The sequence below is a fragment of the Lontra canadensis genome, unplaced genomic scaffold, assembly GCF_010015895.1.
Source record: "Lontra canadensis isolate GAN:19392208 unplaced genomic scaffold, GSC_riverotter_1.0 scaffold23, whole genome shotgun sequence".
Lineage (NCBI taxonomy): Eukaryota > Metazoa > Chordata > Mammalia > Carnivora > Mustelidae > Lontra > Lontra canadensis.
The window spans coordinates 2,335,853-2,351,138 of record NW_022631017.1 but is presented as its reverse complement, the minus strand read 5'-3'; the positions used below and the strand labels follow the sequence as shown (position 1 = coordinate 2,351,138).

General features: G+C 44.2%; 1 protein-coding gene across 1 annotated transcript in view; it reads left to right on the top strand.

Moving 5' to 3' along the window:
- Window positions 1-11,029, top strand: part of MEP1A (meprin A subunit alpha) — a 36,765-nt gene extending 25,736 nt beyond the window's left edge. Inside the window, exons 10-14 of the mRNA XM_032861991.1 lie at window positions 473-688; window positions 4,792-5,265; window positions 6,118-6,291; window positions 6,806-7,106; window positions 10,813-11,029. Coding sequence (XP_032717882.1) covers window positions 473-688; window positions 4,792-5,265; window positions 6,118-6,291; window positions 6,806-7,106; window positions 10,813-10,969 — 1,322 coding nt within the window. The 3' untranslated portion in view covers window positions 10,970-11,029. The remainder of the gene's footprint in view (window positions 1-472; window positions 689-4,791; window positions 5,266-6,117; window positions 6,292-6,805; window positions 7,107-10,812) is intronic.
- The last annotated feature ends 4,257 nt before the right edge of the window (window positions 11,030-15,286 follow it).

The window sequence follows — 15,286 nt, the reverse complement described above, 5'->3', positions numbered from 1 at the left end:
GCATCCAATTAAGGCTAGAAACGGGAGAGACAGAACCCTTATCATTGCAAATGTTTCAATTCCAGTCCGTAAACATAGGAATCCCATTGTCTTTCTACAGCTAGGAAATCGGCTCTTTTCCTTGGAATGGATCTCTAAACAGGAAAACAGATAAGGCAAATAGTATTCAGCTCAAAGACAACTAAATTCCATCAAGCTTTGCTTGAAGTCCATATCTCATTAAGTCAGAGGAGTACATTTCATGAGCTTGGGGACAAAGGCAATGGGGAGCTGGGGCTTTCACCAGGGAGTCTGTCCATGGAGGCAGGAAGAAGACACCCCACTTTCTTTTCATTTCTTTTAGTTTTCCCCAGAAGGGTTCTGGCTTTGTTGCCTGGGTAATGGCTGTTGCTCACTGATTCACTTTACGGGGGCCCGGGGTGCCCCGGGGTGGGGGCCACTGGATGGCTCACTGGGCTGCTCCTCCCCACAGGCGCGGGCTACTTCATGCACTTCAGCACCAGCTCGGGGATGGCAGAGGAGGCAGCCCTCCTAGAGTCCCGGATTCTTTACCCAAAGAGAAAGCAGCAGTGCCTGCAGTTTTTCTATAAAATGACGGGAAGCCCTTCAGATCGACTCGTCATCTGGGTCAAGAGGGATGACAGCACAGGCAAGGTTCGCAAGCTGGTGAAGTTGCAGACCTTCCAAGGTACCTGGAGACATTCGTGCAGGGCTGGTTTGGCTTAAGTCTGGAATCCTGCTCTGTCTTCTTCCCTTTCCCCTTCCTTTGCTCCCTTCCTCCCCTCTCTTTGTGCCTTCGTCTCCTCTTCCTCCTCCTGTCCCCCTTTTTCCTCCTTTTCTTCCAGCCCCCTCTTCCTTATCTAAGGGCCCACTATAATAACTGGTATGTTTTAAGCCCTCCGTGAATATTTTAAGCCCTCAGAAATCAGAAACCACATTGAAAATTTGGGCGAGGCTGAAATATATTTTTGAGAGAGGCCGACCAGAATATAGAAATCTGATTTCCACTACAGCTCTGCAGACAGCCAGGGCAGAGAAAATGGGCGATTCGGAGGTAGAGCTGGAAATAAAAGGGAAGCGGGAGATGGTGCTGCTAGAGAGAATGGTTTGGTAGTTGACAAGTGTTTCTTCACCTGTTTCATTTATTTATTTATTTATTTATTTATTTATTATTTTTTATTACGTTCAATTAGCCAACATCTAGTACCGTTATTTAATACACTGGACTAATGTGAAGCCTACTTGTGAAGTTGGAGGGAACCAGGATATGTGTAAATATTAACTTAATTATATTGTTTCTATATTCCTACGGTAATTTTATGTATCTCTACAAGAAGGTCAGCATGAAAACCTTAAAATACTAAGGGAGATAGTTGGATTTGAGGTTAATCTGGGTGTAAATCAAGATCCAGGGTTATAAAGATTCATTTTTACATTCTTTTGTGGTGGTGGGGTTCACTCACAACCAGAAGAGACACACATTCATCTCCATTCAATGAAGAAGTTCTCCATTAAAATGAGTCCCGAAGGGGCGCCTGAGTGGCTCAGTGGGTTAAAGCCTCTGCCTTCGGCTCAGGTCATGATCCCAGGGTCCTGGGATCGAGCCCTGCATCGGGTTCTCTGCTCAGCGGGGAGCCTGCTTCCTCCTCTCTCTCTCTCTTCCTGCCTCTCTGCCTACTTGTAATCTGTCTGTCAAATACATAAGTAAATCTTAAAATAAAATAAAATAAAATGAAATAAAATAAAATAAAACGAGTCCCAACAGACGAAGCATCATTTGAGTACTTCCAGAAGAAGCTGCTGCTCTTGAAGCCTGGAAGCTTCCTTAGAGGTCACTCCAGAGAACAGGTGTCTGAATCACTTCTACCCAGGCCCTCCGTAGGCTACCTGGGAGTGCAACAGATAATGGTTTGGAGGGTTCACTTTTCTGGCTGAGATGTACAGAGTCTCTCTATCAAATGGAGGGATGACAGCTAGGTGCTCTTCAAGAGTTGGGAATTTGCTATGTTACCAAGGATTGTACTTTTTTAATGAGACAATGAATTAAAATCTCAGTAACCCTGATGGGATCTATTATGGCTCACTTCTATATAGAGCTGACAATGTCAGCTTTGTAAGCACAGAATCAACCAAACAACCTTCTCATGCTTCACTTATTTCCTGACACTGCTCTGCTTTGAGTTCCATTGACTTCAAAGTGTGTCTCTGTTCAGAGTTTCCTAAGAGTGCCACATGAGTGGATTTCTAAAGTAGCTCATTCTGATCCTGACTTGTAAATGAAGCTTTTCTAAAATATTAGTTGAATATCATTTAATGTTTGTGTGGTATTCAACTTAAGATAGTTACAACTTTTTAAAATTTTAAATATATGGAAACTTTATTTCTTTATTTATACTTTTTCCAGGTTTTTATTTTTTATTTATTTCAATTTAAATTTTGTTAGTTATCATGCAGTGCAATGTTGGTTTCTGGAGTAGAATTCAGGGATTCATCACTTACATACAACACCCAGTGCTCATCACAAGTGCTGTCCTTAACGTTCATCATCCTTCTAGGCCCTCCCCCCCGCACCTGCCTCTATCAACCCTCAGTTTGTTCTCTATCATTAAGAGTCATTTATGGCTTGTTTTGAATAGCTCTTCACTTTCGCAAGTTATATTTTTTAACCGAAATACTTACATAAAAATGTGTCTACCTCTCTCCATGTATATACACATATCGATGTTTATGTGCGATCTTAAATGCAAAATGCTTGCATACAAATATGTGTATGTACGCACACATTTCTGCTTTTACTGAAGCTAGGATCCCCTTATAGGTGACAAATTGGAACAAACAAGGATGAGATTTGTGCCCCAAATAATCTTAGTACTACTTACCATCTGCCTGATTCAGCAGCTCTGTGGAAGCATGGAAAGGAAGCATTCTTAAAGACTTTATGGTTGAGTCTCTGCCTACATGGTAATGGGCCCTCGGGTCTTCCTTCTAGTACCATGTTCCCACATTTCAATCTCAAGGTGAAAATCCATATGAAGATGGTTTAACCCTGTTGAGTAAATAGTAAAAATCTTGTATGTCTGTCCCTATTCCAGACGTCCTACACCCATTACATCTCAGATCCATGCGTCCTCCATATGACTGCAGTCCTGTCCCCAGGAGATGGTACTTACATCTGTTTACAGGTTATAGATGTGGCCAATGTGCCCTCCCAAGCCCTCTCCTCTGTGTGCAGTTAACCTAATCACACAGGCCATAACCAGCTCCACTCCAGAAAACAGAATGTTAGTCCTGCCCCTTGAAGTCATCCTTAGAGAGAGTGACTGACAACAAAGGGAGATAAAGGCATTCTTCAGTCTGGTGAGAACAGAGCTCTGTACGTAGATTCCTGGTTATAACATACAGAAGGAGGAAAAATACTTCCGAAGCCCTCTGGCCAATTGCATTTCAGACTAAACTTCTGTAACACTCATCTGTTTAAATTCATCTGCTGAAATTCATTTTAGCCAACAGGATCCGCACTTAGGATCTAGCATTTTTCTTTTCCTTTCAGAGTCCAGGACTAAGGCACACTCTGTCTGACTGACAAAGTAGGGGGCAAATCCTTAACCAATTCTGAGTTGCTGTGGCATGGAGGTTTCCTCTGCCTAGACCTTCAAGCTCCTTTCTGGTTTCTTATGCTGAGCAACAGGAACTCATGTTCGAGAACAGCCTTCTCAACTTCTTACCTCGGGTCTTTATTCAAAATTCTCACTTCCAGCTCAGTCTTAGGAAAAAACAAAAAAACCCAGTAGACCTAATTTTCACTAGAATGTGACTATCTGGATAGTGGCAACTTTTTTTGTATTATTATTATTTTTTTTAAAGTATGGATCCCCTACTTGGTGGGATTTCAGATAATACAAAGAGAAAAATTTAGATGTTAGTGGATGAGTCGGTCTTGCGTAGGGGAGATCTAACTTGTCCTGTATGTGAATATTCACTCCAGAACATACCATATATTTCTCTGGCATCAAGTCATGGGTTGAACCATATGAAATCACCATTATTTGACTCTGAGCTTACAAAATGACTATTTTTATGATTCAGTCAATTACTTGGGTATTCAGTGCAAACATTAGGGGATGGGGTGCATTTATACTATGAAGCCCAGGGGGAAACACTGAACCTCTGGAATTGAATGATAATGGAAAACAAATTCTGATTAATATTTGAATATGAGGGGTGCCTGGGTGGCTCAGTCCTTGGGCGTTTGCCTTTGGCTCAATTCATGATCCCAGTGTCTCAGGATCGAGCCCCACATTGGGCTCCCTGCTCAATGGGAAGCCTGCTTTTCCTCTCCCACTTCCCCTGCTTGTGTTCCTGCTGCTTTTGCTGTCTCTCTGTCAAATAAATAAATAAAATCTTAAAACAAGATTTAAATATGAATATTAAAATAAACCATAGGGAAAAGTTTCTCAACCAGTTTGTAACAGTACCTGTCTCATAGGGATATTGTGAGGATTAAATTAGATACTTCATACAAAGCGGTTGGCATGCAGGGCGCCTGGGTGGCTCAGTCAGTTAGGTGTCCGACTCTTGATTTCAGCTTAGGTTATGATCTCATGGTCTTACTCAGTGCCGAGTGTGCTTGTCCCTCTCCCTCTGCTGCCCCTGCCCCAGCTCTCTCTCTCACTCTCTTTCTCTCTCACACAAATAAATAAATAAAATCTTTAAAGCACTCGGCATGCTAGCAGGCTTATAGGCCACACTTAAATGTTGAACACAGTTGTCACCAACCTTCTCTGTCCTCAGGAGATTTGGACCAAAATTGGAAAATTGCCCATGTGACGCTCAGAGAAGAAAGGAAGTTTCGCTACCTATTCCAGGGCACAAAAGGCGACCCCCAGAACTCGAATGGGGGAATTTACCTGGATGATGTCACTCTGACGGAAACCCCATGTCCTGCAGGCGTTTGGACCATACGGAATATCTCCCAGGTCCTTCAGAACACGGTTCCAGGGCAGAGGCTCTGGAGCCCTCGATTCTACAACTCAGAGGGATATGGTTTTGGGTTGACCTTATACCCCAATGGCAGACTGAACTCCAGTAGCCCTGGCTACTTAGGACTTACTTTTCACCTGTGCAGTGGGGAGAATGATGCCATCCTGGAGTGGCCAGTGGAAAACAGACAGGCGATAATGACCATCCTCGACCAGGAACCTGATGCTAGAAGTAGAATGTCCTCGAGCATGGTGTTCACTACCTCCAGGTCCCATACATCTTCAGGTAGGTGCTCTAAAATCTGCTGCTCACCAGAAAGGGCCAGTGGATGTGATTCCCGTGTGGATACAAGAGATGAACATTCCTCTTGCATTTCCTCCTTGGGTACGTCAGCAACATAGTCAAGTTGGAGTATTAGGTCACATTTTCAACGTTATCTTATCTCCCTTCTCTTTTCCAAATTCACTTATCAAGCATTTGTTAAGGGCTTTCACTCTGCCAAACTCAGTGCCAGTACCTAGAATATAAGCCAACCAGGCAGTTCCTGCTTCCTCGAATGCAGTCTACATGAGAAGACAGATACTGCTTGTCTCTTAGCAATTGCTCAGAATTTGCTAGCCTCCATGCAGAACTAATGCACTGACTCCTAAAATACCAGTGGTCATCAGTATGTTAATGGGATAAACGCATATCAAAAAGAAATGGGCACAGGGTATGTGCTATGGTGAGTGCTGTGAAATGTGTAAGCCTGATGGTTCACAGACCCATACTCCTGGGGCAAAGAATACATTATATATTAATAAAAATAATTTTAAAAAATTAAAAAAAAAAAGAAATGGGCAGATATTTAAATTTTTTACATGAAAAGTCTTAAGCCTTAAAAGGAAGAGCACTCATTGTCCCTTTGTCTTCACTGAGGAAGTAACTCGGTAATGGATAATTTGACCCTTCAGAGCTCTGGTTCTTTGCCCTTCCCCCCTTACCAATTCTCAGTTTTAATTATCCTGGAAAATATAAATAATCTGATATTTTTCCAACATATTTTTTTTCTAACAAAGCTTACCTACTCATTAAAGGGCAGTTGGAGAATGAAGTGTAAAGAGATAATGTGATGTTATGTTACTTATAACTTTGCAGCAATAAATGACTCCGTCATCTGGGACAGGCCATCCATTGTGGGAACCTACGATAAGGACTGTGATTGTTTTAGAAGCATCGACTGGGGCTGGAGTAATGTCATCTCCCACCAAATGCTAAAAAGGAAGAGTTTCCTTAAAAATGATGACCTTATACTTTTTGTGGACTTTGAAGGTACTTTTGCAGATCTTCCTGAAAAACTAATCCTATGTTCTGGGACTTCTACTGATTTTGCACCGATTTTTGAGCATCTCATGGACGGTGGGGAAATTTTTTTTTTTTTTTTGAGGACCAGGTTTAAAAAAAAAGATGACCTCTAGGAGAGCTATTGCTCAAGGACTCACATCTTTAACTGTCCTTGGGAGAAACTGAAACTTCAGTGTCATCTTTTTGATAATTTATCAAATATGATAGCTTGCTGACTTCAATTTAGTTTTGATCACTCTAGCTGTGATAGCTTTGTGCTTCCTTTTTCACGTTATAACAAATAAAAATGTGAATGGATCACTTTGAAAATAAAAATAGCTAGCATGAGAATCAGCTGGGTTCCAACCACCTTTCCATGTCACTGAAGGTGGCCTCCGTGAGGGATGGAGGTGGCCCAGGGAACTTTCTCCAGAAGTGAAAGTTAATCTAATCAGATGTTAATTGCCTTTCTTCCTCACCGCCCTTTGTCTATTTCCTCAAGATATCACCTACCTTAACCACACGGAGGTTCCAGCTCAAGGCACAAGGCTGTCTCCCCAAGGCCTTGTTCTCCAGGATCAGGAACATCAGGCCTCAGAAGAATATTCAGGAAAGGTCTTGTTAGAGAATGCGCTCCCCGGCAGCCTGCACCAGGGACAGCCTGACCGACAGAAGCGATCAGTGGAGAACACAGGCCCTCTGGAAGACCACAACTGGCCACAGTACTTCAGAGATCCCTGTGACCCGAACCCTTGCCAAAATGAAGGCATCTGTGTGAACGTGAAGGGGATGGCGAGCTGCAGGTAGGCTCTGTGGCCGGTGGGGAGGTAGTGAGTGGGTCAGCAGAGGTGAGCCAAACTTTTGCCTCACCTGGGAAAAGACACTGTTCGCAGGTTAGCGCAATGACTACATCAGAGGGTCACTTTGACCCCACAAAGCTGTGCTCTGAAGCAGCGGGCTTGTGCTGTCAGGGCATAGCCAGGGTCCTGCCAGGGCAGAGGGGTCCTAAATCACCCAACTCTTGGCTTTCATCCCTTGCCCACCTCTAGGACATGGTCAACAACATCTTGAATGTTGTTGGGATTTTGAACTCCCCTGCAGCGGTCACAAATGTTCCAGAGCTTTTAGCCCAGGAACGGCATGACCTGCCTCAGTGGAAATGAAGACCAAGCTTAAATCTTTACGACTGCCAGTGTTATTGTTAATTATGAGTAATTATTATTTCTATTGTCTATTTGTTCTGTTGCACTATGATTATAGTTATGTTTTCAATAATAGTAATACGAATATCTGATAGTTTTTGACAGCTTGCTATATAGGTCATGTACTTTCCTGATCAGTACACATGCATGATCCAAGTTATTCCTCACGACCACCCTGTGACATAAGGACCCTTGTTCTCCCCATTTGGCACATAAAGAAGTTGAAGCTTAGAGAGGCTAAATAATAAGACTAACATTTCCCAGATGGCAAATACCAGAGCTGAGACTTGCATCCATGTCTGTAGGTACAGTCTGCTAGATTTAATATTTCTTTTTATAATGTTTGTTGTTTGCATAAAATATTTCATAAAAGGATATACATGTTGAAAGCATCAGTTTCATGTGGCAAAATAACGGCAGAGGTAGCGACTGGCCTTCTTGGCTCAAAAGACCTATGTTTCTTCAGAGTCCTTTTCGATCTCCACTTTGTTTCTTCTCTTTTTTTTTTTTTTTTAAGATCTTATTTATTTGACAGACAGAGATCATAAGTAGGCAGAGAGGCAGGCAGAGAGAGAGGAGGAAGCAGGCTCCCTGCTGAGCAGAGAGCCCCATGTGGGGCTCTATCCCAGGACCCTGGGATCATGACCTGAGCCGAAGGCAGAGGCTTTAACCCATTAAGCCACCCAGGCGCCCCTGTTTCTTCTTTTTTAAGCTTTATGTTGAAATGATTTTAGATTTACAGGTACATTTGCAAAAACACTGCAGACCCTCCCATTCACAAATGTTCACATCTTACACAACCGTAGCAAAATTAGCAAAGCCGAGAAATGAGCATTAGTGCAACTAAATGCAATTATCAATAGCATTTGCTAAACCACAGACCTCATTCAGATCTCTCCACTCTTTTCACCAATGTCCTTTTTTTGTTCTGGGATCTAATTCAGGGTCCCTCCTTATATTCAGTTTAATGTCTCTTTAACCTCCTTCATGGTGGGACAACCCCTCAGTCTTCCCCCTCTTTCACTAACTTGACACTTTTGAAGAGTCCTGCTCAGTTATTTTGTAAATTGCTCCTCCATTTGGGTGTGTCTAATGTTTTCTCATGATTATATTGAGATCGTACATTTTTGGCAAGAAGAGCAAAGATGAGGTACACCCTTTCTTGGTGGGCCATATGAGGGGCACGTGATGTCCAAGGAGTTACGACTGGTGATTGTGACCTTGATTTCCAGGCCACGGGGTGTCTGTTCCTCACTCTGCTGTTAAGACATGTCTTCAGAGAGACATTCAGAGACCATGCAAGCATTCTGCTTTTTCTAGAATCCTCACCTGCTAATGTCATCGTCCATTGGTGGACCTGTTGCCACAATCGCCCTGAAATAGTCCAGGCGTGATTTTCCATCTCCCCCACTCCCTCTGTGTTCAGTAAGTGAAGTTCTGCTGGAAAGAATAAGGGTCCACTCCTCCCGATTCATTCATGCAACTCATTAGTTATATCACGAAGGGCACATAAATGTTTACTTTCTTCTCTGGGCCATAGTTCCATAATGCCAGTCTTGCCTTTGCTGCTCATGGCGTCCTGGCCTTGACCTTTGGGGGTTCTTCTAGATTGGCTCCTGTGCTATCTCAGCACCCGCTCCCTGTTTTGTGAACTGTCTTACTTTCTGGCACCACAGGATACTCTAGGCTTATCTTTTGTTTTCCATGTCCCAGGAATAGACCACTTTTCCAAAGAGTGCTGGTTTCTTTTATTGGAGAATGCCCTCGTTGTTTCGTGAGGGTTCCACAGCCGTGGGTCTGTGCTTCTCAGCTGATGGGGTCTTGGATACTAGATTTCCATCTGTGTCCCAGCTGGCTTTACCCTCAGAGTAAGGAAGGCTGTGGTTCCCACTTGTGTATCACCCTTTACTCAGCCAAATCATCCCTTTTCCATAAACCTGCAGTGTGCGGGATAAGCTCCTCTAAGGGAATCCTTGAGAATATCATTAAACTGTGTTTTGGAGGGGACTAGGCCAGAGAAATATTGAACAAACTTGTTATTATGAGCTGATTTTTTAAAAAAGATTTTATTGATTCTTTTGACAGAAAGAGAGAGCACATGCACAAGCTGGGGGGGGGCAGCAGAGGGATAGGGAGAAGCAGACCCCCCCACTGTGCAGGGGGCCCAATGCAGGAATTGATCCGAGGACCCTGGGATCAAGACCTGAGAGGAACACAGATGTTTAACTGACCAAGCCACCCAGAAGCCCCTATTACACACTGACTTTTAAGAAGCTGATGTCTAGGGACGCCTGGGTGGCTCAGTTGGTTGAGCAGCTGCCTTCGGCTCAGGTCATGATCCCGGTGTCCTGGGATCGAGTCCCACATCGGGCTCCTTGCTCTGCAGGGAGCCTGCTTCTCCCTCTGCCTCTGCCTGCCATTCTGTCTGCCTGTGCTCGCTCTCTCTCTCTCTCTCATAAATAAATAAAATCTTAAAAAAAAAAAAAAAAAAGAAGCTGATGTCTAGGCTAGTGATGAGGGAGGTAAAATAGTGCCAGAATGAGTAAAAGGAGTAGCTTTTTTACTTCTGTCACATTCGGCTCAGTGGTTAGACTTGTGATGAGAATGTTGTTTGAAGCAAAGGCTGCCATTGCCCCAGAAGCGAGGAAACATCACCCTCCATGCCTTGGGTCTGACATTAGTTGATCTCTCCACCGAATGACATTAAAACACAAACAAGCAAACCCAAGGTGTGGCTTCTGTGGGTCTGTGTACCAAACAGGGCAGGAGACAGTGTGCTCAGGATCTCACAGATTTCGGGGTGGCCTAGGAGATAGATGGCAGGATCCTCACCTTACAGCAACATTTTAATTGATACCATCTGGAAGTTCTCAAGCTCCAAATGATGCTCGGGGTCAGACTCTTATCTGGAGAATTTCCCTTGTAACTTTCAGTCCGAAGTGGTGGGGGCCACACGTTCTTTAAATGCCCCAAAACTTCCTCCTGAGCCTCGCACTCAGGCCAGGGCACCTGGTCTGGAGACAGGCTTCCAGAGATTAGACGTCAAGTGTGAAACGCTGAATAACCCTGTGACCTTGAGCACGTGATTTAACCTCTCTGCAAAATGAGGATATGACAAGGGTAATAAGCGCCCCCTCCTCGGGCTGTTGCAAGATTGAATTGACTCATACAAAGCCTTTGGAATGGGGCCAGGCATATGGGGCCACTGACTCCATGTCCCCTGCCACTGTGGCAGTTGGTGCTGGCCTCTACAGAGTGCTCGAGGCTCAGGTGTGTCCCACACTCCTCTTGTGTCCTGTCCCCCCAGGTGTGTCTCCAGTCATGCCTTCTTCTACACGGGGGAGCGCTGCCAAGCCATGCAAGTGCACGGCAGCGTCCTAGGCCTGCTGATCGGGGGCACGGCCGGCGTGATCTTCCTGACTTTCGCAATCATCTCCATGCTTTCCCAAAGGGCAAGGCAGTGACCTGCCTGCTGACCTCGGCCAGATCACAGAAGCACCTTCTCTACTCAGACCTTCCTTTCTGGGCCTCAGTGTAGACTGGGACGTTTTTCGTCAGCTCTGCTTTGAATAGGCCTCCAAGGACCGCGGCCTCCAGCCTCCTGTGTTATCATTCTGGTTATTCTGCCCACACTACCTCCTGCCCATCCTCACATGGTTCTGTTACCCTGCTCTGTGCTCCAAATGTAGCTCATGTGGCCTGGGACAGTCCTCATTACACTTCATTGTCAATCCCTTGTTTAATCGACCGTCTTTCCCACCGACTGTAAACTCCATGTGGGCGGGCCTGAATTTACCATGTTTGCTCTAATGCCCGGACATGTGCCTGGCTGGCCCATCGTGAGAACTCAAAAAAATGTGAATGAATGAACTGATAATGAATGAAGAACTAAGTTATAGAAACTCTCATTTTCACTGCAAATAAAATATATGTGATGAAACCTGCATGCTGTTTATATTAAAATTGAATACTTCTTTTTGCATCAGACACGATAGTATTCTTTTTTTTTTTTAAGATTTTATTTATTCATTTGACAGACAGAGATTGTAAGTAAGCAGAGAGGCAGGCAGAGAGAGAGAGGAGGAAGCAGGCTCCCTGCTGAGCAGAGAGCCCGATGCGGGGCTTGATCCCAGGACCCTGAGACCATGACCTGAGCAGAAAGCAGAGGCTTTAACCCACTGAGCCATGCAGGTGCCCCCATGATAGTATTCTTTAAGGGCTTATGTGTTAGAGGAAAGATTCCTACTTACAGCTGCACTTTCAGACATTTGATCTCCTTTTCCTCTGATTCTAAATATAGGTCTTCAAATATTTATAAATTCAATAAATATTTAGTCGGTACCTTCTGTGTGTCCAGCATTGTGTGTGTGTGTGTGTGTGTGTGTGTGTGTGTAGAGGGAGAGCTGTCCAAAGCTCTTCCTCAGATCTTTTTAAGTCTAAAGCATATTTTACATACTATTCATGTAGAAGATTATTTTATTAGCACACTGACAGGAGCTAGTAGAAGAAAGTTTCAAAGAAGTAGCTTTAGACACACTTTCTTTCCACAGTTCCTAAGGAGATAAAACTATTTGGGGCAAGAAGTTTCCAAGATAGATCAAGTCAAAGGAAATCTGGTCAGTACAAGCTCCACAGAGAGATGGCTCTGGATGTTTAATAAAAGAAAAGGTTTCGGGGTGCCTGGGTGGCTCAGTGGGTTAAGCCTCTGCCTTCAGCTCAGGTCATGATCTCAGGGTCCTGGAATCAAGCCCCGCATCGGGCTCTCTGCTCAGCAGGGAGCCTGCTTCCCTCTCCCCCTCTTCCTGCCTTTCTGGCTACTTGAGATCTCTCTCTGTGTCAAATAAATAAATAAAATCTTCTAAAAAAATAAATAAAAGAAAATGTTTCAAGGAGCCTGAGTAGCCCCAGCCTTAAGGGTACCAGCTTCCCAAGTACACACTTTATGGCCATTCTGGAAACAACATGATGGGTTAAAAAGACTGTTGCATGTGAAGGTGTGAGGAGATTTTGTAACAGGTGCAAACAGCACCCCTCGGGGCCCGACTCTCTGGCCTGAGGTCACCGGTATCCCCTGGAGGGCTGGTTGAGGGCACCACCTGCTCCAGTGGAAAATGGGTTTGGAAGTCAAGTAGGCCAGACAGGCACATCCAACCAACTGAGCAATTTTTGTAAAATCACATAAGCTCTTGGTCATAGTTCTCTAATCTGTCAAATGAAAGTAATAGCCACCTCCTCCCACCCCACTTTAACACGTCCGGAGTTGTAGAGTAATAAAATGGGGTAGTGGGTAAGAACATATTTTAGAGCATGCAAATGTTACTGTTCAATTTTCAGACTACACGAGACACTATCCAGGCCCCAGGCTAGACTTCTGTCTTCCAAGACCAAATTGAAAATAGACCAGTTTTTCTCCATGGGCCTCACAGCCTATAAGCCCACACTGTCTTCCCAGCTAGGCCTGGAGAAGGTTGTGGCCTCCACAATCTCGCACTGTCTCACTGTAGAAGGGAACTCCAGGCTCTGGGCTGTAAATACTATTGTTGTTTTCCTTAGTTTTATTAGAAAGAAATGTGCTCTGGGCTCTGCCTGACTTAGATGTGGTCTAGTTCAAAGGGAGAGCCCCCCCTTCCAAGCCAAAGACAACACTGCTTGTACACATGAGTTCTCTCTGGAAGCAGCAGAAGCTCAAATATCAAGGGTAATCTAGGATTTTGATCTAGTACTCTAAATTAAAACAGCAAGTCAAAACAATGATAAGAAGGTACCAGACTGAGGGCTAAATATTTTGCTATTTCTCTGCAGGTTCTCAGATCCAGCAACACACCCACTACCCACGTGCAACTCTGTTGATGACTGATGGGCATTTCTGTTGATTGATTGATTAAGAACCTATCACATCATAGATGGGACATCGCACTCAGCTTTTCTTTGAGCCTCAAGTTCTCAGTCATTCCAGGAGAATTAGCAGATACTTTTTTCTTTTGAGGTGTTGAGGTGGTGATGGAAAAGTAGACGTTCTTGTTGGGAGAGAGACAGAGAAATACCCATTACATCATCTCTAGGTATTGTGGTATTTGAGATTTAGATGAGTGACGTGAAAAAGCAAGAAATTTTCTCTGCATCTGGGTGCTTGTTTCCTGGGTCAACATAGTGGGTCAGCATAGTGGGAAGGAGTTAGAGTATTTGAAAGTCTGAAAAATGTCTCACAATCCTCCCCCAACCATACCTTCCTTCCCCCTTTCCTCCTCTGTCTTGTTTCCTTCTGTGAACTGGCCTGAGCCAATCTGGCCATTCTCTAATGTCAAGTTCTTTGGTACTATCTGGAGCCTGTGATAGTAGAAGTGGGTAAGACCCCTACCCTCTACCCCAAAGGCCACAGTGAACATTAACATATTTATTATCTATCAAGCCCCACAAAAGTCACCAAACCTATTTTGTAAATGTAGGACACTCTCTGCTCTGTGATTTTGCTTTCCAACAAACATCTTGGATTAAATGTTCACTCTAGTCACATGCAACCGAATAATCTGGCAGCCAGGAAGAGACAATCGGCTACCCCAGGGTCTCTCATCCTGGGCATTACTGACATTTTGAATGAGATATTCTTTTTCATGATCGCTGCGCTGTACCCTGTAGGATGTTAGCAGCATCCTGGCCTCTGTCCACGAGATGCCAGCAGTGCCACCTCCCTGATTACAAAAATTAAAAATGTCTCTAGATGTTGCCAAATGTCTCTGGGCGGGGGGAGTTAAGTCATCCTGGTTGAGAACCACCTGCCCAACTGGATTGGCCAATGGAATGTTCTAGCAAGTGAGGGAGGTGAGAACCAAATCGAGCTGTAATCCAAGATTCCACTCCAAAGTTAGTTCACTGGGCCTGCTGGCGTGCTGTACCTAGAGCTGTTTGAGAATCCCAGGTTACTAATGCAAAGATGGTTTCTAGCATCCTTTAAACTAAGGAAAACCCACTGCTGTGGTTTGGGATAGCAATATATGCTTTTTAAGATTTTATTTATTTATTTGAGAGAGAGAGAATGAGCGAGAATGAGAGCATGAGAGGAGAAGGCTCAGACGGAGAAGCAGACGCCCTGCAGAGCAGGGAGCCTGATGCGGGACTCGATCCCAGGACTCCATGAACATGACCTGAGCTGAAGGCAGTTGCTCAGCCAACTGAGCCACCCAGGCGTTCCCGGGATAGTAATGTTGAAAAGTTTTTACTTTGGATATTTCTGCCACACAGACTTTAATTTAGGGTGCCTCAGTACTAAGGACCGTGGGAACGTTGCCAACTCCTTCGACAAGCATCTAACCTCCTCCACCTCTGTGTTACGGTGGACCTGGATACCGTGTCCAGTGTAGTATACTGACGCATCTCTGCAAGCAAATTACAGCCAGTCGAACACTTTCTCTTTTCCAGCTCCTTCTTCCTGATGAATTACGTCATTCATCTCATGGCTTGAGGCAGACCTGGGGAAGTTCTAATCAGATATTTGAGTAAAGTGAGCATATTCTAGAGGGACTGAGTGCTTCAGTCAGCTCCAAAGTCCATTTAGATGGAGACTCTATTGTCCCCTTTTGGCTACCAGAGAGGTTTACTAAGACCAGTGAGTGGTTTGGGGGGTGGGACATCGAATGTGATGGGAAGATCTTTTTTGCTTGGTTTTCTTTATTACAAATATCATTTGTAATATCTAATTGGCCACCTACTCACATTTCCACGTATTTATGAATATGGCTAAAATGGCTTTCCCATGCTATTTATATAAACATAATATTTTTTTA